The sequence below is a fragment of the Strigops habroptila genome, chromosome 4 (genome assembly GCF_004027225.2).
Source record: "Strigops habroptila isolate Jane chromosome 4, bStrHab1.2.pri, whole genome shotgun sequence".
NCBI classification, from domain to species: domain Eukaryota; kingdom Metazoa; phylum Chordata; class Aves; order Psittaciformes; family Psittacidae; genus Strigops; species Strigops habroptila.
In genome coordinates this window covers 5,461,696-5,484,805 of record NC_046358.1, presented here as the reverse complement: position 1 = coordinate 5,484,805, position 23,110 = coordinate 5,461,696, and the positions used below count along the sequence as shown (strand labels likewise).

At 37.6% G+C, this 23,110-nt stretch overlaps 2 protein-coding genes across 2 annotated transcripts in view; one reads left to right on the top strand and one right to left on the bottom strand.

Annotated features, from left to right (window-relative positions):
• The window catches only part of SLC39A13 (solute carrier family 39 member 13), a 139,773-nt gene that overhangs the window by 22,525 nt on the left and 94,138 nt on the right, over positions 1 to 23,110 (top strand). The gene's annotated exons all lie outside the window — the stretch shown is intronic.
• MYBPC3 (myosin binding protein C3) overlaps positions 1 to 23,110 on the bottom strand; it is a 59,608-nt gene that overhangs the window by 25,728 nt on the left and 10,770 nt on the right. Inside the window, exons 3-21 of the mRNA XM_030482772.1 lie at positions 22,137 to 22,232; positions 21,790 to 21,876; positions 21,494 to 21,642; positions 20,432 to 20,549; positions 18,993 to 19,041; positions 17,753 to 17,797; positions 15,350 to 15,403; positions 14,660 to 14,662; positions 10,356 to 10,379; positions 9,465 to 9,631; positions 8,535 to 8,667; positions 8,304 to 8,306; positions 7,734 to 7,858; positions 7,060 to 7,165; positions 2,924 to 3,090; positions 2,424 to 2,589; positions 1,389 to 1,495; positions 1,059 to 1,088; positions 758 to 894 (exon numbers count right to left, since the gene is read on the bottom strand). Of these exons, the coding sequence (XP_030338632.1) occupies positions 758 to 894; positions 1,059 to 1,088; positions 1,389 to 1,495; positions 2,424 to 2,589; positions 2,924 to 3,090; positions 7,060 to 7,165; positions 7,734 to 7,858; positions 8,304 to 8,306; positions 8,535 to 8,667; positions 9,465 to 9,631; positions 10,356 to 10,379; positions 14,660 to 14,662; positions 15,350 to 15,403; positions 17,753 to 17,797; positions 18,993 to 19,041; positions 20,432 to 20,549; positions 21,494 to 21,642; positions 21,790 to 21,876; positions 22,137 to 22,232 (1,766 nt within the window). The remainder of the gene's footprint in view (positions 1 to 757; positions 895 to 1,058; positions 1,089 to 1,388; positions 1,496 to 2,423; positions 2,590 to 2,923; positions 3,091 to 7,059; positions 7,166 to 7,733; positions 7,859 to 8,303; positions 8,307 to 8,534; positions 8,668 to 9,464; positions 9,632 to 10,355; positions 10,380 to 14,659; positions 14,663 to 15,349; positions 15,404 to 17,752; positions 17,798 to 18,992; positions 19,042 to 20,431; positions 20,550 to 21,493; positions 21,643 to 21,789; positions 21,877 to 22,136; positions 22,233 to 23,110) is intronic.

The following is a 23,110-nucleotide window of genomic DNA, read 5'->3' as shown; positions in this document are numbered from 1 at the left end:
GTTTCATACTAACACTGCATTGCAGAAAAAAGTCCTAAGTGTTATTAGCGTAATTAATATAATTGGCAATATTATTTTGTCTGTATCTACACATATGAGAAGTATAATGATGCTGTAGAATATCACGCAAAGTATTTCTGTGTTTTGTGCTAGTTACAGCTTAAGATCCCACAGATGGTGAGGGGTGGGGATGTTCTGATATGACCAGAAAAGGAGCCTACTTAACATTTTGTGTCTAGCTTCTAAATTCTCTCTTTGATGTTTTGTAATTGGTTTGATAAGGCAAATAGCAAGTGTCCTCAATTCTCATTATACCAAATACAGTTTTATCCCAGTGGTCTGCTAAGAAGACATTTTCTGCATAGACTATAGAATTCTTGAGAGAGATTATAAAAGAAGCTGCCATCTCCAGAACACATCCATCCTATCAGGTGAACATGGTGGGGATGGCTCATCATTTATTTCTTTTTCTCTGAGACAGGAAGAGACTAAACACGTATCTTACTGTGTGCATGTCAACTCACACATACTCAGCCCTTCTTTTGGAATGGAAAACCAGGCAACATTCAGAAAAAGAACAGTTCAGGGTGACTCTCACAAAACCAGCAAAATCCCAAACAGCTGCATTGCAGATATTCAAAAAGAAGGTGGAAATACTTGTAACTAAGAATTGCAAATCAGAGCAACATTTGAGAAAGAAAATGAACTTCCTGTTGTAACTTCTTTGCCCCAGCCATTGTGCCAGGTTCCACGTTACCTTGTTTACTTTCTGCCAGATGACAGTGGGTGTTGGATCTCCTGATATGGGAACATCCAATCGCAATTTGTTCCCAGCCACCACAATAATAGTGTCAGGGGATTGGCCCAGACAGTCAAGGTGGATTTTAGGAGGTTCTATAGCAAAAGCAGAAAAAGAGTTTTAAATTTTAGTATAAGTGTTCTGTATGGAAAAATAAAATGGTGAATATTCATACATTAAATTAAAAATGAAAAAACACTGCTTCCTTTGCTATCGAAAACATATTTACTTACATATAAGTAACAACTCCTGTTCTTACCTTCTCTTGGTACAAAATCAATCTTGACCTCTGGGAAAGAAAGAGGGAGGGAGAGGAGAAATAGATCAGAAAACGGAATTTACATAGAATCTGCTCCCACAATGTAATTCTAAAACTATTCATCATTAAAACCTCATAAGACATATACATATACAGATTAATGCAGTAAACTTGAAAACAGGCTCAGTAAAACAATATAACAGGGAAATGAAATGTGCCTATATTAAAGTATCAGGAAGGAGATTCTGCATACTCTTTCCTGCTGTAACCATGATTAATTCCATCTTTTATCTCTCTGGAATTTCAATTACATATCCTAAGATAACTTACCCAAAAACTGAAGCTTGGCAGAAAGGTTGTAAGCAAATCCCTGAGGGATGAAGGAATAATCAGCCTCATCATCTGGTGTTACGTCTTCAATAGTTAGTTTATGGATTCTGGAAACATGAACAAATATATTCCACTCCCTTATTTTACCTCTCCATGAAAAACAGGCTTATCTCAAGAGAGAAGGTGCAGTCTATGGGATATTAACAGACGTTACTACTACTTCTTGTCCTCTTGCCCTAACATCAAGTCAACAATCACCAGGGCTATAGACTGCTCTATTTTCAGTATTCAAGCAAATCCATGTCAGCATGTTGTCTATGGATTTTTCTTGTCAAGGGTATAGTCTAGTCTGAATAGAGACTGTTTCTCTGCTTTAATCCAGCCCTTTCCCATTACAAGGGCAGCTGTAACACTGTTGACTGGTTCATTTGAGCAGATTGTGACTACAATAAATTCTTGAAAAACAAGCTAAAAATCAATGCTCCATCCCTGTATATTGTAATTTCAAAACAGAATACAGAAAGGGAGTACCAAGGAAGACTTCACCTAGCATGCAATGCTTATGTATCTTCTGAACCTTCTTGGTTTCCATTTCCAGTAGTAGTTAGACTGCTAAGAAACTTGAGCACAGAATTGCACATCTGTGTGTTAACACTAGTTTTTCTGAAGAGGTTTATACATATGTGCTATCTGAATCTGCCTGAATAGTACTGCTAATTTTAAAGTTATCAAGAATGTGTTTTCTAGGTTGCTTGAATACCAATAAAACATGAAATCCTAATAAAAAATGAGACTGAATTCTGCTGCTATACCACTGATGCCATACATGCAAACGTACTAACACGAAAGACTGCATGCATACAAAAGCAAGTCTGTGACTATATGCTGATTGCATACGTGAAGGTTTCAAACTTCTTCCTTTTAGATGGAGCCAAGACAGAGTCTTGTTTTATATTCCTATCCCCTGAGAGAATAGTTTCTGTAGAATGTAATGCAATACCCAAGCCTATACCTGCTTTCTGAAACAAGACTAACCTGCCAATGTGGGAGATCTTTATCCTTTCATTTGGAACCACCTCCTTTCCATTTTTCAACCAGATTCCTTTCACATTTTCATCAGAAACTTCACACTTGAAGACTGCCTGGTCACGTGCCTTCACTGTCAGGTCTGCAATGCTCTGATAAACTTCCAGCTTTTTCTCTGATATCGGGAGAATAATCAATATGCACATTAATAAATCCCAATAGCGCTGTAAGGAAACGCTTGGTGTGGATTTACTCAGTAGAAAAGGCTAGGGCTGAGCAAGCTGTGTGGAAGAGTGATATATGAAGGGAAAGCCACAGCATGCAGGGCTTAAACAGGGCTGATAGCTAAGCACCTGTGATTATCAGAGTATCTGTTACATCCTTGACACCTCTATTATCAAACCTTATAGCCCTTAGTAAGTGTTCTTTTTCCTTGGCGTAAGCATCATTCTACCCCTATGCACTATCCTGGAGAAGGTTACCTTAGCCTGTTTAAATTTGGTGCCTACCTTGTACAATTAGTTCAGCAACTGATACCCCACCATTGGTCTTCACTGTGTAGTGTCCATTGTCCTCCTTGGTTGACTCATTAATAATTAGATACTGCTTTTTGCCGTCTTTCTTGAATCGATATTTGAACGTTTCTTCCCGTGTCAGCTCAACTCCATCCTTTTCCCTGCAATGCCACAAATAGTATTGAGCCATTTTTCTATGGTTGGAAGAGAGTAAGAGTCAGCTTAATATTACTAGAGATTGGAAGACACGAGATAAATCCAATTTCAAGTTAGCAAAAGAGAGACCATTGCACAAATGTTATTAGAACCAGAATTCTTCCAGCTTGACCATTACTTTTCACTAGCTATTTGACTTCTGGGTCAAGAGAGTTCACTCACAGAAATTACTCAATTGTTACTATTTATGTGCTATAGAGAATCACGAAAGTATATTAAATGCTGTAGAAGATACAGGGATGAAGACACTTCAACAGCAGGGAATTTGCTATTTTATAAATTGCCATACTGTAAATGGGACTTGCTGGGAAATGACTTAAAAGTCTTAATTTTCCTGATGTAAATTATAATTGTTATAAATCCATGGTTTGTGGGCATCAGTAAATTAAGAAAATTTTGGGATGGATTGAAATGAAGATGTATTTTGGATTTTGTAGCCCTTTACACTGAAGGATGTCCCAGTTTATTTAAGACATTACTAAATTAAGCTTCACCATCCAGCCTGGGAGGAAATTTAATTATTGTCATTTCCAATCGTCATGAAGGGAAACGAGCAGAGAGGATTCATGCTGTTCAGTCAAGGTCACACAAAAAATACCCAAGATTTCCTGTTCCTAATCCTAAATAACATGAAGAGGCTACAAGAAAATAACTTGTAGTTTCTTCAGCATATTCCTTTTGTAGTATTTTATAGTTTTCATTATTATTTGAATATATTTATATTATGCTACTTGAATGCTGCTGCAGTTTGTAAATGAAAACATTTTTCTCATTGATACTTACATGAAAAAAGAAATAGAAAAGATGCTTTTTATAGAGTAGGACTTTCCTATCTTGTGTTATTTCTCTTATTTATTACCAGTGACTACTCAACAAATGAGCTTACAGGATAGCAAATTGAAATGCTACTTAGGGACTCATTAAAATACTGTAGTTCTAATTTCCAGGTAAATATATGCAAGGAAACCTTTTGCCTCTGTTAGTCTGCTGAAGTAAACCACAAGATCAAAACTTTAAGCAGAGACAGGAATGCTCCAGCTTGTGACTTAGATGTACCTGCTGCAACTGCATTTCAAGATACCTACAGGTTACTCCCTCCTAACTGTTCTTTACAGCACAGATTATTGGAGCTTATCATTGGTTTAGGAAAACACTGTTCTCCCTTCCAGATCACAGCACTACAACGTAAGTAAGGGAGGAAACAGAAGATGCCTTTACCAACCACATGAAACAGAGTGCTTAGTATCACGTCAGGATGATGTTTCCTCTGATTGCTGAGTGGCAAGAGTCTGAAACCACATGCAAGATGTTCTCCTAAGGCTGATAGTCTCATTCATGCAGATTAGTTCTGGAACAAGTGCTACAAACCAACGCATAAACTTTTGCTGAACTTCTGAGAACAGACTGTAATCCAGAAGTTCAACATGCTGCTCTTGCAAAACCAGGCATATGCACTGTGGTTAGTGTTCCAAAGCTGAACTTCTTCATTTCTATTTTAGTGAGGTGTTTTGACATGTGGCTCATGAAAAATACCTAAATGTTCAGCCATTGTTAAGAAAGAGCTCTCTTAATCTTGTCTAAATAATGAAAATAGACTACTTGCAATGAGTAGTGTCTTAAGTCCCTGGGAAAGGAATAGTACATTTAACTTGTGTTTGTTTTACTGACTAGCACATTGCTGATGCTGTGTATGAGTAGAGTGTTTGCAGAAGGGTGTACTTACAAATAGTGGAGTGATAAAACTGTAAACCTCAAAACAGAACTCCCAGATATCATTTGTCTTAAAAGAATTCCGCAGTGAAAAGTGAAAACCCGCGTATAAGGTAATGTTAGAGGCCTTCCTTTGGTAACTGGAGCAATGAAGTAGAAGAACCTATTGATATCAAACTGCAAGTGGAAGATTTTGTAGAACCATAAAGTGTTGGTCTAAAGACCACAGTAGGTCATCTGGTCCAGCCTCAGACTTGAAGCAAAACTAGTACAATAACAGCTAGGTCAGCCATGGTTTAGTCCTGAACATCTGCAAGATCAAATATCTGTTCTAAACTTTGCCACTCAATGACTCTCTTCTCTGACTGGAAATGCTTTCCTATTTCCTGTTAAGATTCCAAGGATAAACTGGTTAATGTCTTCTGAGATAACGCTGATGTAAGTACTATGTGATAACGAGTACACAGGGATTTATTGTTACTGTTGTGTTACTATAGTTTGTTTTCCTTTGGAACTGGTCAGATGATACATCCAGCATTCAGAGATGGAAAAAGCAGGTCAAAACTATGTATTTCTTTACATCTTTTTCTTCAAGAATTATATTATTTCCAAGAGCACCTGAATTTTAAAAATAACTATTCCATAGTAACACATACTAACGTCAGACCTTTCCAGGTGATCAAGAGAACATTCTTTCCTGATTACTGTGAAGAGACCCACATAATGAGTTCTCCAAGTCCTAGTGTTATGGCCATGCCTAAGAGGTTGTAAGCCTTATCTGTCTTGTGCATGCCACATAATTGCTTTTGTTCATGTGTTTGTGATTTCATATCCCAGGTTTAAAGGTTGCTATAACAGGTGCACTGAGTTAGTGCCTGTTACTTGGATTAAATGTTGAGCATTTCCCTACTGAGCCATAAAACTGAAAGTCTTTCTCCATACTGTGTTTCATGTTTTCCCTGGACACTGCCCTCCATTGTCCAAAATACTCCCTTTGTTGCCAAAGAGCACTAACTGTCTCGCATAATAAAACCAATAAAATACAGTGTAAATGTCTAAGTGATCAGTTTTCTGTTGCTGTGATTTAAAGAGTTTCTCTGGCCACTTGCTGCCTTTCAGGCTGAGGCAGCTGCTGGTTTGCCCTTGTCACACCAAATGCCCATCCCACAGATAGCAGCCCTGTAAGATGTAGGGGAGTTGTTCAAAGGCAAAGGATCAAAGTGTGGCAGCTGCACTGTGCTCTGAGAGGGACAGATCTGGTTGTCCCCATCTCTTATGACCAGGCATCTCTAAGCAGTTCCTGAACAATAGCATGTGTGTGCCTGTGCATGTGGCTTTAATGGTGTAATGCATATGCTGTACTAGCTCTTGGGCTCTATTTAAATACTCAGTTCCTTCCTTTGGGAGAGCAGATGAGTGTTTGGCACTTTCCAGGAATGTAATGGGCATTGTGGGAACAGTTGATAACCACGTGCCTGAAGCTGTTAACAAGCACAAGAAAATTTCATCTGGTAGAGAATGAAGTGAGAACAGTGTGAGTAAGACCTGGTATGTGAGCACTGCCTGCTCTGCCTGCCCAAGCAACATGAACCTCCCAGCTTCCGCTTGGCTGGAATGCCCAATAAAATGGGCTCTATGGTCTAAATGTTTGTCATCTTAATCCTACTCACTGCATAAACATAATGACTGCTTTTACAGGATCACTACAACAGTTATGTTACAGTAAGTCAATCACCTTCCCTCTCTCAAGAGACACTAACTTTCTACCTAAGAAAAAATACTTTTTAGAATAACCAAACACCACACCTTGCTGTGGTTGAGAACACTGGAAGATTCTATAAAGTACAGCAAACTCATCACAATACAGATCTGATTAGTCTGGGCAATAGTTAGACTTTACTGTCAAGTGTTTAGAACAGTTTAAGGCTAATAGCTCAGTACAGTCAGCAGCATCCTGTAAACACTGATCAAGAAATTCTAGAGACACTATAAAATATCTATACTAATTTTTTCTGGCCTCTTAGTTTCTCCTCAATGTTTGACATATAAGAGGAGGATCTGCCTTTTTCTGAAAGCAGTTACATAGGATGCCTTCTTCCTTTTTAGTCACAACTCTTGTCCACAAACACTGATCCTAGAATGTCCCATGGAGTGATACGGCTTCATGTTGTTTGAGGATTTTTCTCCCTTTTCTATTCTCTTACCATTTCACAGTAGCTCCTTCCTCAGACACTTCACATTCAAACTCCACCCTCTCTCCGACCATCACCATCTGGTCCTCTAGTGGGTGAGTGATCAGGATTGGAGGTTCTGAAAATGAAGATACTTTTATTAAAACAGTATTCTGAAAGACTGAAAACCAGAGGTAGATTTTAGCACTCTACACTCCACAAGAAGAACCATATGGTGATGCTCTCCATGTTGAAACTTAAAATTTACTATGCCAGATCACATTATCAATATTAAAAAATGACCTTTGGGGTTTTGCTTCAGGAGACAGAATAAAAACACAGGATTAATCAAGTTTCATATGTAGTCTAAAATTCTAAACTGGAGGCACTATTTTTCTGTACTACTTGAGCTGCCTGTAGAGTTCATCTTGAGTGGAATCAAATTTTTCAAGTAGCTTTCTAGCCCTATTGTTGGGAAGAAGTAAATCACTTCCCAAATGAGAGTTAATAGTAATCATCACCATGCTGTTTGCCTGTGCTTTCTTAGTTGCAGCTATAGGAATAATTTTCCTTCATTTAACTGTAAAAGAAAATATATACTTGAAGAGATGTCAGAATTTGTTCATATGTTTGAGAATTTCCATTTCTATAAGATTAACTAATCTGAGAGTAAAGAAGGTGACAGTAATTCAAAGTCCATTGCTCACCTTTTACAAACAATTCTGTGAAGCTCTTCTCATCCCCTACCACACATTCGTATGCTGCATCATCAGCCAGAGAGCAGTGGTTTATGGTCAGTATTCTCTTATTCCCAACAGACTCAAAAATATATCTGAAAAGAGAATCTAAATGTAATTATCAGAGTGTAACTCCTTTCAACCCAGACACTGTCTTCCCCTGCCTGGCAGAGAAAGAGATTCCTTCTTTTTCTAGTGGCATCAATGGCAAGGTTTTTTAAGCCTCAAGCCCTGTATCCCTGTGCTGGTGCAGTGGACAGCAGTAGTGCTTGAAAAACTATAGCATGGGAAATTATGGAGAAATCTTCATACAAGTGTGAGAAGTACAAACTCCTGCAAATGGTCTTGGGATGCTTTTCTAAAATCTAATGATACAACAAACCTGGCTACAATTAAAAATGCTTTGTCACGGCTTCAGCACAAAATCGCTGGAAATTGTTTTTACAAACAAGCTACTCTGAAGTATACCTCAGATCATGAGAAAGTAATTTTGACCCCTGGATATACACATGAAGATCAGAATATAATCTGAGGACTTACTTGCTACGTAGGTAGACGGAAGCATCCAGTTCCATGTGTAGATATATAGAGCAGAGGGAAGAAAAAGAAAAAGTGATAAGCAAACTGTCACGAAGACAAAGCACTATGTAGATTCCTTCTCAGCTCCTATTTCTTCCTGTTATATTCCTTTCTTTCCAATAAGAGCTAGTTTTCCCACTTTGTCCAAGCTGCAGTTCCTTCTTTTGGGGATTTCCCATCTTTCTAGTTTACCTGCCGCTCACTTGGATCTCCTGTCCATTCTTCAGCCATTTCACATCAGCATCTGGATTGGCAACTTCGACCATTAATTTAATCTTTTGCCCTTTATCCACTTGGTAAGCTGGATCCAGTTTCTTGAGGAATGCTATGACAAAGAATGTAAAAAAAAAAAAAACTTACTCATTTTTATACTTCATACTTTTTTTACATTCTCTGTCAGGGACATAAATCCTTATTCCCTTTCCTGTGGTTTATCATCATCTTAAACCTTCCCTGCTTTCTGCATCCCTGTTTGTATTTTTACCATTCCTGTCCTTTCTTCATCATGTTCTGTTTTCTCTTTTTCCTTAACATAGGATGATACAGACTAAAATAAGCACAGTAGAATATTCTAAATCAGATGTGAATCTGTACTTCAACACATCCTACACAGAGTTACAGCTTTGTCTACCCATGTAGGAAAATGATACTGATCTCAGTACTGATGAGTGGCAGTTTGCCTTCTCTGTTTCAGACTTTTAAAGCAAATCAGTTAAAATTAGGCAATTAATACTTCACAAGTCTAGAAAAGGCTCAAGAACTCCAAATATATCATCCCAATGGAAATGAAATTCTTTAAGTGGATCACTGATACCTGACATACTGACCAGTTTTGGGGGTGGTGGTATTGTTGGTTTATGTTCAGGGAAAGATAAGGGGCAGAGCAGAAGAAACTAGTTAAAATGAGCAGGTTCAGAACATCCAGAGTTTCAGAGGAAGGTAGCTCAGAGCTTTGGACATCACTTTAATCTTTGGGAGTCAGCATTTCACATGTAAAGACTGTGTAACCATTAGAATAGGAAACTCTATTCCTCATGCTTCTCTCATGGCTGCTGTCCAGGTGATGTTGATACTTGAAGAAGGTAAGAACACATTTATTTGGAATAAATACAACTTGCCAACCTGTACTTTTTTTCTCTTCCTTCTTTATGCGTTTGAGGCGTTTCAACATCCCACGCAAATCTGTGATCCCATACTGGAAAGCAATTTTCTCGTATTCAGAAGGAGGAGCTTTCCTCAGGATTTCCCAGACATCAACATCAGATTGGGATTCAGATTTTGCTTCACCTCTGCAGAAAGGGATTAGAGGATTTGAATTGCCACTGTTGTGTGGATTTAAAAACACCCATAGGCTTGGCAAGCTACATATTGGCTCGATGAAGCCATTTCTTCTAAAAAGTGTGGTAGTCTTTTCCTATATTGTTACCTAAAATGATGAAATAAAACTAGTTTTCCTGCTATTTATATATACAGCGATTAAAATCCAATTACTGCCCTGAAGGGTTTACTTTCTATTAGCCAAAGCAAATAAATATTAACTTCCCTTTAATGATTGGTAATGGAAACACATGGAGCCTTGTTTTCCTGGTGTGGTCATACACAAAACATGTGGCAAAGCAAGGAACTGAACTGACATCCTGAGAACGCCTTAGAAACAAAGCAGTTGGTTTATGTTAGTAAGAAACAAATCCTTTTCTACTCAGGACCTTTTTTCTCTTCACTAAAATTAATCGGAGGTTATTAAAATATTTATCATCTATATAGTTGCTGTCTATATGAAACTATAAAACATGAAGACACATAGATGGGTGAGTAATGGCTAACAAGACAGTATGTACAATGGACTACTTATAGTTTAACCAAAGAACTAGCGATTATGGAAGAATTAATGTTTGGTTTAGCAAAACCAAGTGAAAATTTGGTTGCCTGGCTTTGGGAAAGGCATTTTTATTCTGTCATCATATTTTTAATGTAAAGGATCATAAACAGAAAAAGAAATTGTCATAATCTTACCGATTTACTGTGCGCAAGAAGCTGCTGTACTCCAGAATGACACAGAGAACCGTTTGGAAACACATGCAGCATCCCGATGGGCAAAAAAGAAGGCATCATGTGTTAATACAAAAGAGCCATGAATGTCATCTTCACCTTTAGCAGAACATGCCTGTGCTCTGTGCTTCAGTAGCAGGAGATGAAGGAGCTCATGCAAAAGCTCTGATATAGGATTAAGAAAAAGGCCATTCCCTATTGAAACCAAACTCATTCTGACACTTTGTACACTTCCACTCTGCAATTTGTAAGTGTAAGCACATCTGGTTATTCCTAATTATGGCTGATTACCTTATGGGGAAACAAACAGGTCTACTCTAGCCTGTCATGATAGAGTTGTTGCCTGTCATAGTTTGTATTTTGGTAAACAGAGAAAGGATGAAAGATGTAACTTTAAAATTTCTTCAGGAAAAGGAACTTCATGTGGCTGTTGTTTCTGGTATCACCAGGACCAAGCAGATTCCAGTGCACCAGAACACACCCTTATAATGAAGCCATGTTCAGTTGTAAACCCCAATAAGAAGACAAGTTATGCAGCAGGTAATGCAGAGAAAAGTGAAGCATTGTTGGGCATATTTCCATTGTTTTCCCCAAAATTTTCCAAAAAATAACAATCCCATTGGTCTGTGAGAAATATTATTACTGAAAAATCATGACTCTAGTCAGTCTAGACAGCAGATATAACCAAACACTTCTGGTGCTCCTTTTATTGCCCCAAAAAGGCTTGCTCGTAATGAGAACACTATGTTTATTAAAGTACTGCAGTCCAGGCTTGGGATTTCCAGCACACTTGTAGCTCTTGAACAGAAAGGAAGCCAGAGAAGAGGATTTCAGCTCAGTGAGTTTGAGCTGAAATATGGCATGCAATATCTTATATCTTTGGAGTGGTTAATCACTTACTAAGCCCTCACTAGCACTCACTAAATTGATAGGAATATCTGAAGGTTGGACTTCTTGCGATAAGTGCAGCCTACTGGGTATTAGTTTTCTGCCAATAGTGCGTCAACATCACCCACAAATTTAATCAAGGTTCCTCTTATCTATATATCTATCATTTAGTCTGGGGCCGCTACAAATGGTTTGTAGTTTTGCCTAGCAGAAGGCAGGACAATTGAACTGATTTGCCAGATAGTCCAAGATGCGTTTTTAACATGAGCAGTTCTTGGGCTAGTTGCCCTGGTCATATCAATGAGCAACTTTTAAATATTTCTAAATATATGTAAGTTGGAATAGATATCCAAGTACATAAATCTAGGAGTATATAGTATTTCTAATGTGCTGAGTTCTTTGTACTAGTACAATTGATGTTCTGTGGCACAAACTGTAGCTCAAAAGGAAATATAAATTCATAGGAAATAAGAAAAACTGAACAGGCACTATATAAATACTGGTGGTCTCTCCATCTGCCTACTTCTGTGCTCATCCGTATTCACTTCTTTACCTGGAAATTTGCAGGCAGGATTATTCACGGAATTTTCAAAAGTATTTTGTGTAAGTTGTGTTTAACTACATCATGAGAAAAATCTTCCAATTTGGGAGCAATTCCCAGTATATCCCACTATTGAGAAGACTTCCTTAATTTTTGCTTTAGCTTTCCCATTACTTATTGTCATCCCACCATTATATCTGGTAATACTGTTTTGGTGCATGCAAGCTGAAATACAAGAAATTTGGTCGTAAGCATGAGTATAGTATCTTCCTTGGAAATACTAATATTTCTTAATTACAGGGAAAGGCTTGTAAGTTGCATGTAAAGTTGTACTAAAAGTTAAAGGTTGTAATTTTCATAGTGTTTAATTGAGTTATGAAAAAGAAAATAAAAAAGTCTGCCTCTGAGCAAAGGTTTCTCCATCCTAATCCTCCTTTTTGCCATTTTGCATTTGTTCAAATTTTCTCTTTGATCCCATAAAGACATAGAGTTTGCATAGTTAGGCTGTACTCTTCCACCTTCCAACAGGAACTAAGTAGTGTACAAAAAGTAATAGAGCACTTGGACCCCTGAAATTTCTCCCGTCCTCATGTTACTCTCCCTGATGTTGGGATCCTTATTCAGAGCGATCACCTCATAGGTTAACTATGCACTTGGGAGCATTAAGATGCAGCTCAGTGAGGATATGCAGCTGATATGTTTTAAACATATGTGGAGGGGTTAAAAATAGTTTTGTACATCCCAGAGATGGTTCCTTCCTATCCCATTACTGTCAACTGATTGGACCCTGTCAGCTGTCACCTCCTTCAAGGTCTCTGCTCACTATCCCATTTGATAGTTCTGTGACAGCTGTTCCCTTCCTCTTCCCAATGACCTCTCCTTGGCCCATGACATCTGTATGTCAACACCAGTTAATTAAATTACAATGATAGGAGATACAATATTAAATAAAGCTCTTTTTATTATAGTGGGAATGTTCATTACCTCTGGATTGAGCGGCACTTGTACATGAGGTGAGACAAAGCTGAAGTGCCAAAAGACTACTCTTCAATTCTATTTGCATCTGCATAGCTCTTGAGAGTTCCTCAACATGAGGAACTTTTTCTATTCTGCTTTAATGAACAATACTTCCATTCCATGATGAGGGTTTTTTGCCTTTCAGTTCTCATAGGAGTGTCCTTCAAGCTGTGTTGTGCAAAGCCTGAAGGATCCACAAATTACTTCTAATTACTTCTAAAGTGGCTGTGAAAAACAACTAGGAGCAGTGAATCATCAGCATGCTTAAATTCACTAAACAGAGATTCATAAGTCAAGAAAGGTCAAAACCAGCAATAGAAGGCAGTGACGTTTATAAGCTGCTTCTAATGAATTGTGTTTCTAGTCTAACAAATAATGAGTAGTTAAATCCACAAACTGAACATTTTTGGAAATACTGGAGATTTTTACTACTTTTAGAGTCCTACCACTGCTCAAAACTAATTATGAAAGCAGAAGGGAAAGGCACTAAGAGAAGGGCTCTCAGTGCTTAGCATTTCATTCCAGCTGGAGTCAATGTATGAAATGATGCAAATATTTTCATTTTGGCCTCCATTTAGTTGAAATTATTAAAAAGAGATCAGCAATTCTTTTTTGCCTACGTTTTCTGTGGAAAGTAGGATGTGTGTACAACTACTCCATTTCAAGTCTCAAACCTGTACAGTTTTGATTACTGCCATTCTTCAGAAAGCAGATTTTCCCTACTTCTGAATTACAGTAACATTCAAATGCAGGTTTTGTTTCAGACTTCTCTGGGCTCCTGATGAAACAAGAAACATGGGTATCAGTGTCAACTATAGAAAGTTTGATAGGTGGACTTTCTGTCTTGTCTGGCTGGAGAGTTCTGGTTGTAGTGTTACTGCAAAGCCAGAATTCCCTTCTAGCTGGATATGTTACATATTGCATAATACAGGGCTTTGTACACTGATGTGACCCTGTTTACCCCACTGAAACTTGTGTGAGTTAACCTGACTGAAACATGAGGCTATTGAGTTATTGCCTTCTGTAACCAAGCTACTTCAGATGTTTAAATGATCCAGTACTCTTTGTGGAGACAAAACCCCTTTTATAAGTAGTGATACTAATAGCTGAGCAAAGACTGAACACAGATACACAACAACGTTCACTCAAGTAGTTGACTGTGAAAACTTAACGGGGTAAGTTACATTTGCAGAACGTGAGTCTAGAGACAAGTGTTTATAGAAACTTCAGGAGCTGGAAAGACACAGTGAGTGGCCAGGGGCAGTGAACAGAAAGAAGCATGTTTGGAGTAATGGGATGACAATGAGCAATGGAAACTTCACTTGGAATGGAATGAAATGGTTTGTAATGGAGAAGCCTGTACATTTATGAAGTAAGTGATTTCAGTAACACCTCCAGTAACATCTTTAAGGAAGGATGGAACAAAACTTCAGCACATGTTTGATAGGCACCAGCAGGTATATTATGCAAATGCTTTTCTGATTCTAGTTTCTATGACTCTAGGAATTTAAAGAAGCAGGTTATTAAGAAAATCTGGAAATTCAAGGACAATTCAAGACTGCTTATAAAAGAAAGTGATGGCGAAAATGAAAGGACATTCAGAGAAGCACATTGATTTGTATTCTGTGGTCCACCTTTAACTCTATTAATTTTTTAAAAGCATTTCTGTCTCAGAAATTGCTGATCATTTTCTTACATACTATCTAAATTTTGTCACGCTCTACACCTAAGAAAAAGATGCATGCATTATTTCAAACAAATGGTTCTTATATTCATATAATTCTTATGCATTTATAATAAGTAAATAAAATAGAAATCTTACTCTCTGTTGGCACCAGCAGAATCCAAAACATCCAGATTAAGGTGGTGGGAAAAAGAGAAAAACAGAAGTAGACAGGTTATGAAAACAGATATGGCAATGAAGGATGAGAATGGGAGAGGAAATTCCACCAAAAAATGTGAAAGTAAAAGCAAGAAATAAAAATTAGAATTGGAAGAGTAAAAAATATTGATAAACTATTTATGCAACATGGAATATCTTTACATATATGTAATAAAATGCTATATAATATATAGTTGTATAGTATAATACTAACATTTAGATATCTAATAAAAGAGCTTATCCTCCCAGCTCGCTGATATGAAGTATTGTGCAAACTTAGGACAGAAAATTCTTATTAAGGCAGTGTTATAGACAGGTATTGTAAATTGTTGTGTTTTGGGAGTTTTTGTAATGAAAAGTGCTGGTGGAAGCATGTAATTGTCTTAGTCCGAGCCTTTTCTATCTTGGGGAACATCAAACTTATAAACCAAGCAGAAATGCATGAATGCCGAGTATTTGGGGAAGTTGCCATCATTTCCTGTCATCCTTTTTTCCAGTTAGAGCTGCTTTAGGAGAACTACAAGGATTCTGAATTTATGAAACTTTCACTTAATCTAGATTTCGTGTTTTTAGAGTTGCTCAACGGAAGCTGGTTACTTTAATTCTTTAAGTTTATGGATTTTTACTCACCTCTTTTTCAGCAGAGCACTAAAATTAAACTCTCCATCTTCATGACCCTCGGTACTGTGTAGTAACAAAAAACCATAATTAGTTTCAAAAGGAAATGGGAATACCTTGTGAGACTATAGCATTATGTAGATGATTGATACATTTTTGTAAGGGAGTAGTAGATTGGTTTAGAATGACTTAGAATGTGAACTGACATGGAAGGTGACTTATTTAGGCTCTTTGTCCATATTGGTCTTCATATATTAAGAAGTATATTTAATGAACTTGTATTTTTTCTGTGCTGATTATGGATAAAGGTGTACAGGGTATTAACTTGGTGGTCATATTGATCTGGAATATATTAATTATCATAAAGATGCTTTAGAAGCTCTTCTTTAGAATCATTAGTGCTTTTGGAAAGCTGTCATATCAGAAATGTGGAAACTGTTTGCAGTGTTGGCAGTATTTAAACCTTTCTGTGGGACTTCTTCCAACCTGAAATAATGTGTTGTGGGTTTTTTTCTAGTATTATCCCAGCTGTAATTGATTCTTAATGGTCTTTGTGATTCCAGAATTCATTATACAATGAAGTGTCACATCTTTGGTGCTTGGAAGAGTTAAAGGAGGAATTCTGTGATCTGACTTTGATTCGGAGACGAGGTTCAGTATGCAATTGCTCAACAAGCGTCATCACAACAATGTTGTGATGAATTTGTGAGAACAAGAAGCAACAAGCAGGAGGTTTTTTGATGTGTATTTTTGTCTGTTACATATGGTGAACTCAGATGGAATGTACAATGTTATTTTTGGTGTTCCAAATCAAATGTCTTTTAGCTGTGCTTCTGAGCATTTGAAGTATAGATCTACTCTGAAAACTTAGAGTAAGGTCACTAAAATCACTTCTTTGGGTTTAATTGCTAAAAAATCACTTCAAGGATTTGATATAAAAGCACTGGGAGTTACACTGAATTTCATGACTATTGATTATTCAATTTTTGGGGAAAAAAAGGTCTTTTTTTACATTCAGACAGGGTTCAGAAAGTCAAAGGAGATTTTCTTTGTCTCAGTCTTCCATCATCAATGTTCAGCTGCTCCTTAACGTCTCTGTTGTCTTGAATATGAGTATCTCGTGATGCTGTCTCACAGCATTCAGATTTATCCAGCAGCAACAACTTGTATTTAATTATTGTTCTATACTTAGAAAATATTCTTTTCAGTTGTACTGGTGGCAGCAGTAGCCCATAATGCTGGCTCTGTCAATACATAATGCTAGTTGCTTCAGAGAAAATCTGTCTGCAGAAGTGTAAACCAGAATGTCAGGAAAACTCAATATTGGAGGAACAAATATTTTAAAACATAAGAAAACATCCTCAACAGATGAATGAGGGCATTTTAACAGTACTGTTATTAAACAGAAGAGAAACAAGTACCAAACTTCTTGTGCTGCTTGACAATGCAATGTTAGTGAGAAAAGTAACAATCTTGAAGAAGTGTAATTTCGAATATGCTGTGAGAAGAGATCTTTTTATTAAGAAAGTACCATTTTTACTTCTGTGGTTACTTTCAAGGTAGTACAGTGCTACAAAGGATCATTTTCTGGTTATGATGCTAAAATGGAAAAGTGTATTTTTGACCACTTTGTTCCCTACTTTCAGAAGATTTTCAGTGTTTGCAGGCATAAAATGTACATGAAAATCATTAATATAATCCCAATTTTTGAAAGGGATTCTTGTGATCAAATAGTCAGAAAATCAGAATCTACAGCTGGGAGAATAACTAGTCACCTATTGCTTCCCAGGTGGTAGTTATATCAGATTTTCAGGAAAGCTTAGCAATCAATATTTAGCTTTTCTGAAGAATAAGGTCCTAATAATTCCTGTAACATGCATAGAGTTAAGTCTAATCTCAGAGTTCCTATTTTTGTTATGGTAGAAGACATCAGGACCAAAAGGGATAGGCTGGGAAATTTAATGGTACTTGGGTAAAAAGTGTGCCAGGAAACAACAGATTTTCATATACGTGTGTGTTGGTACTTTCCGGTGAGCAGTGGCAATCTCAATCAGGATGTGGTCAGTAGAAAGGAAAACATGTAAAACATCAGGGGCAGACATGCATGTAATTTGAAGTTACTTTTTTCTTGTGACAGTGGTGAGAAGATGCCACTTTTCAAACACATGCGTTTTCTGTAGATGAATCTGCCTCTCTTGGGACTATCAAACTACTCTTTTCATTATTTATACTCACATTACTACTGATTTGTATGGATTTGACTCATAAATACTACATACTATAAACAATTATTTATTTGAAATTTAAGCTGCTGTTTTGTTTTCTATTTTTTCCATATTTTATTTCTTTTCCTAAGCAGAGAGAGACAGTTCGTTGTTAGACTGGAATTTGTCTGCTGATGCAGACAGTGGCTACCTGAGGAAGGCTGAAGTCATCCGTCTCCCCCCTCCTGCTAGGCTCCTGAGTGAGGGTATCAGAGAGAAAGCTTCAGATTTAAACAGTTCAGTTCAAAATCTGACTCTATTCTTACAGCAGAAGCTGAAAATCTGAACAGTTGAAGCTGCTCATACTGCACTCACTCTGAACTGATCCTAAATTCTGTGCTAGCAAGAAGAGAAACTCTTGAAGCCTGATATCACTGCAGTGAAACAACACAACGCAGCTATGCGCTGTGTCCTCTATTTAATAGGCACCACAGCAAGGATGATCAGCCTCCTATAGATGGATTTGACTGTAGATAGATGCTGCAAGCCTTTTTTAGTTCTTTGTGATATAATGTTAAAAACCAACCCAAAACGAAACTAAAAATTCATTAAAAAATAGAACTTATAGGGAAAAACTCAAGAAGTTGCCACAGATGGTTTGTGTCCTATGTTAGAGAAATAGTTGTCTCTTGGAATATTCTTGGTCTAGTAACTTTGCAAAAGTACCTAAAAACTAAACAAGAAACGTGTGTTGTTATTGTCTAAATAGAAACCCAACCAGTTTTGCAAATTTTACTAATAGAAGGGAAAGTTATTCCATTAAGTCATATATCAGTCCAGACAGTATTACAGGTGTGGGGAGAATAGCCTTTTCAGCACCAATGCAATACCTTGCAGTCTTTAATATCTAAGATACATATATCTGAGTTTTTACACAAACATTTACAGTATCATTGGCTTCATTCAATTAATATAATTATAGAACATGAAAGCAAATACAATCAAAATACTTGTATTAATGTTATCAGTGATATGCTGCTCACAGACCTCCCATCAAACCCCACTTCTGTTTAGCAAATGTTTTTATTAAGGTATATGTAGTTCCTCAAGCCAGACCACATCAAGACCAGGCACCACACTGAATCTTTTCTTCTCTATTAGCCTATATCTGGAGTGCTCTTTACAGGTCTGGAAAATAAACTGCTGAAGTTCTTGGTAGAATTATACACATTACCAGTTGAATAATTGAAAACAAGCACGATTGTTATGCTAATATGAAGTCTAAACTCTATTAGATGATTTCTAAGAGTTTTATAGTATTTTAATAGTAGAAATATTTTCTTAGTAGACATCCCTATCTTTGTGCTTTTAGTTAGTTTTGCCTAGGAAAGTAATGAATGCCACATGGAAGTATTATCTGATCTACAGAAGTTTCCACTGTACATACTCACGTGCGTCGGAAGGCAGTGCGAATATCCAAGTCTCCAGGTATTGGTGCTTCTGATGTGACAAAAAGTGATGAACAAGAATGGGTGAGAAAGTCAAAATAATGCAAAAATACATTGCTATTTCTAAAGCTTTTCCTTTGCAGACATATTTTTTTCCTAAAGGTCTTATATTGTAAACTGTGATCAACTACATATTGAAAGATTGAAGCATCATCTTCAAAGAGTAATTAGCTTTCAACATCCAGTGTTCTGTGTGTAGTTTAACTCTTGTAGCATGCTTCATAATAACCTGCATCATGATGAACTGTCTTATCTCTTCTTTGTCAATTCTCATGCTGGTAAATTTTAGTTTCAATACTGGCTTCAGAGGATATTTAAACCCTGATGAGAAAAACACTGGATATCAACTGAATATTAATACTAATAATGAATTATAATCCATCCTCTGAAAGCAAAAGTAGATTCCTGAAAATGTGTAAAGAGGTACAGAAAGTCCATCAAGGATGTTGCACAGAAAGAACTTTACTACTCAGTTCTAAGCTTCTTTTGGTATGAATAGGTGTACTGCTACTACTGGCAGAAAAACTGTTCTCAATCACAGCTCCCAAGTCATGATTCCTACAGCCAACTAGTGAAACATCAAAAATGAACCCTGCTGATTGAGTAATTTCAATACACTTTTGTCTTTGCATATTAGGCTCATCAGGCTCATGGGCGCAAATCAATGTTGCAGTCCCTGCAACAGAACCCCTGAGATAGGAAATGGCCCAAACCTTCAGCTCTTTCAGGTGGTCCATGCTTATACTGCTTTATGTAAACTCTTCCACATTAGGGGGCAATTGATGTTAAAATGTCCTTCCTTTTCAATTGCTGATAAGCTTTCCAGTATAGCAGTTGTGAGGGTGGTACCATGTATTATGTAAAATAAATCATCCAATCTTAAAACAATTTTACATCTCAAGGTGCTTCTGCAGGACTTGAATTTATTGGAAAGAAAGGAATTGGTAATAGTATCGCATCCCTAAATCTTTCATTTTCCCTCTTTTTTTTTCTTTTCAAGTATCCATTTTTAGTACTGAACTTTTGCCAAAATAAGAATGGCCCTCTCTTTTATTCTAATGGAATTAAATATCATGAAAGAATGGATCTGAGACTGGAATAAAGCCAGAGAAAAGTTGGGCTGATTTGCATCTTTCCGTGTTTAAGAGCATCATGGTTCTAGCTTGAGTGACACCAAAGTGTCACTTCTAATGCTCTAGATCTCTGCCAACCCATCCCAATCCTCATCTGTGGGCATCTGTAAGTGTACCTATTGCTCTTCAGGTCTATACTTCAGATCTATTCTGTCTAGTAGCCACGATGTACTAGAAAGAATTGTTGGTGGGCATACATGAAGGAAAAAAAATGAAAGGAAGAAACAAGGTGGCAGGAATTCATCTTACCATTGACTGTCAGGTTGAAGTTAGAACTATCAAACTTGTCCTTGGTAGACACTTCACATCTGTACCCTCCTGCAAAAGTCATATTTGCTTCTATGATCTCCAGTTCAAAGGTGTACACCTAGAACAGGCACCAATGATACAATTCATGAGTTCACAAATGAAATGGTGAAATAGAGAGAGAATACATCATATTAAAGCATGGAGAGAAATAGACACCAGGTGAAATATGCCTCTGTGTCCTTTTAGAATAAGAACTTCGGGAGTGTGTAACTCATTACTATCATATAAATTACATATACCCCCTCAATTTAGTAGGAACAGCTAACGAGTATTATCAGTACAGGTCTTTAAGAGGATACGATGCTGTATTAGCAAACTATGCTGGTGTAGTGATGTGTGCAGTCGTCGCATTGTAAACAGGAATAGAGCTTTCATTAAACAAATACAGCCTCCACCCAAAATATAGACAGTACGTTCGAAAACTCAGCTAAAGGAGTGGCTAATGTGAGCAAGTCTGTTCCGTTCCATCCAGGAGAGGGTAGTAGTGTTTCATATACCACACAGGATGAGAAGTCATGGTACAGACTCTCTTGTAGTCCTATTTGTACATCTTTGAACACATTTGTGGCAAAAACGGATCTTATTCAGCTATTTAAAGTAGTCTAGACAATGCAAGAGAACAATAAATTCCAACATTAATAGCTAAATGCTTGATCTATTAAAACCGAGATAGACCATACTTAAATATCTGTCTGATTTATTGTTTTCTCTTAAATATAACAAATATCTACTACTTGAGAGGAAGATGGAGGGAATCCTGCAGTAGGTAGTGCAACACTTGCTCCCCTAGTCCTCCAGCCTTTTTCTTATTTCACCATAGATAAGGATGCAAGAAACTGTAGTGCTTGTTTCTTGTCTGCAAGATTGTCTTCCATGCATAAGCACAGCATTTTGTGCAGCTTTGGGTACCTTGCTATCAAACCATGCCTACATTAGCTTTTATTTTCCCCAGATTAAAGATTAGGATCTAGAAGACTGAGAACCTTACTCTGCCAATTGTACCTTGTTATTTCGATCATAGCTGTCATGTAGCTGGAGATGTTTCCCCAATTTGCTTCCCAGGTCCACCCACTTTCCTTTGAACCATTTCACTGATGGTTTCTTCAGCAGGCTCTCACCTGCCACTTTGGCAGTGAACGTGATGTTTCCACCTTGTAAGGGAAGGGGGTTAAAATAAGATTACGGACAGTGTTTAATTTATCTGTTGTATCACTGCTGTCATGCTGCACATGGAAAGCTAAATAGTCAAGCAACAAGTACAGTTTACAAGCATCACTTCACTCACATTTTTTACTCACCAACTGTAACTTCTCCATCCTGGGGTCGTGTCACAAAGAGCCCAATAGGGTCCAGAGGCTCTTCTGGTTGAGTCCCAGCAGGTGCAACTGAAAGAAACATCAGAATCACTGGTCAGAACATTCTGCATCAGCTTCTGTTTCAGCCTATGTACTGAATTTCTTAAATAATTCCAAAATATCTCAGTATGTTTCTCTCTGGGATCCCTTATTCTTTATTGTCTGTCATTCATGACCAGTGGTCTGCTTTCAGCTGCTGTCTCTTCCTCAATGACTCTAAGGATTCCCTGTTCCTGTTCTTCCCTTCGGTTAACGAACCAGACTTGATAGAAGTGCTAGTTCTCTATTACCTTCTGTGTTCTGGCTGCTTTCTGCTGGTGGCGCAGGTGGCTCTGAGGCAGCTGGGGCAGGAGCAGCTTCAGCAGGAGCGACTGTCTCACTCTTCTCTGGAAATGAATGTAACCCAAGATTAAAGAGAATTGTGATTCTATTTCCTTTCCAAACAAATCTTGCACAAGATCAGTTTTTAGTATATGTTAGGAAATGCAGAGAAATTAGCTGTGGTTTTCTAGAAGTGAGAGGATGTGCTGGAAGCAGAAGAGGCCTACTGAAGCTGGATGAGGCTCTTTCTTTTGCTGAGCTTGGAAAGAACTGATGCCTGGATTTTTACATTCTATGGTCTTCATGTGTAGAAACTCAGCTGATCGATAACACTATTATTTGATGCTAACTTCAGGGGTCTAAATAGAAAAAGTAATGTCAAATGATGCAGTTATTTTTGTAAACAATTTGCTGCTTCATAAGATTTTGTTTAACTGCTGTTGGAATGTAATGTTCCAGATGCTATTGCTGTGTGCAGCTTGGGAAAAGCTCTAGACACTGCCAGTAATTAATATGGAGAAAGTACTTTATAAATGCATCTGTCATTTCCTCCCCTGGCTCATGGATGTTTCTGGTCTCTCAATTAAACCATGACCTCACAGACAAATTCAGGCAAATGCATTTGGCACAATGGAGAAGGTAGAAATGTATGAAAAGGGAGTAGGAGTGAGCAACTGGGGCAGATGGAGGAAGGTAGAATTTCTTGAAACAGATCAGTTGTAGCAAGATTATTTTCTTTTCCATAGTTAGTGGAGCCACTTCCAAAGGGCCTCACCTACCTTTCACACAAGTCCCACATGCACTTCTTCCCCAGCTTTTTGTAATGTTTTTTTTCACCAGGGATTTCAGGCCCTGTTGTACCATGTGATGACTGATTTGAGTGGTGCCTCTGTCACAAAGGGAGGTGGCTGTGTCTCGGCAGGTTAGGGGGCAGTTTCCATTT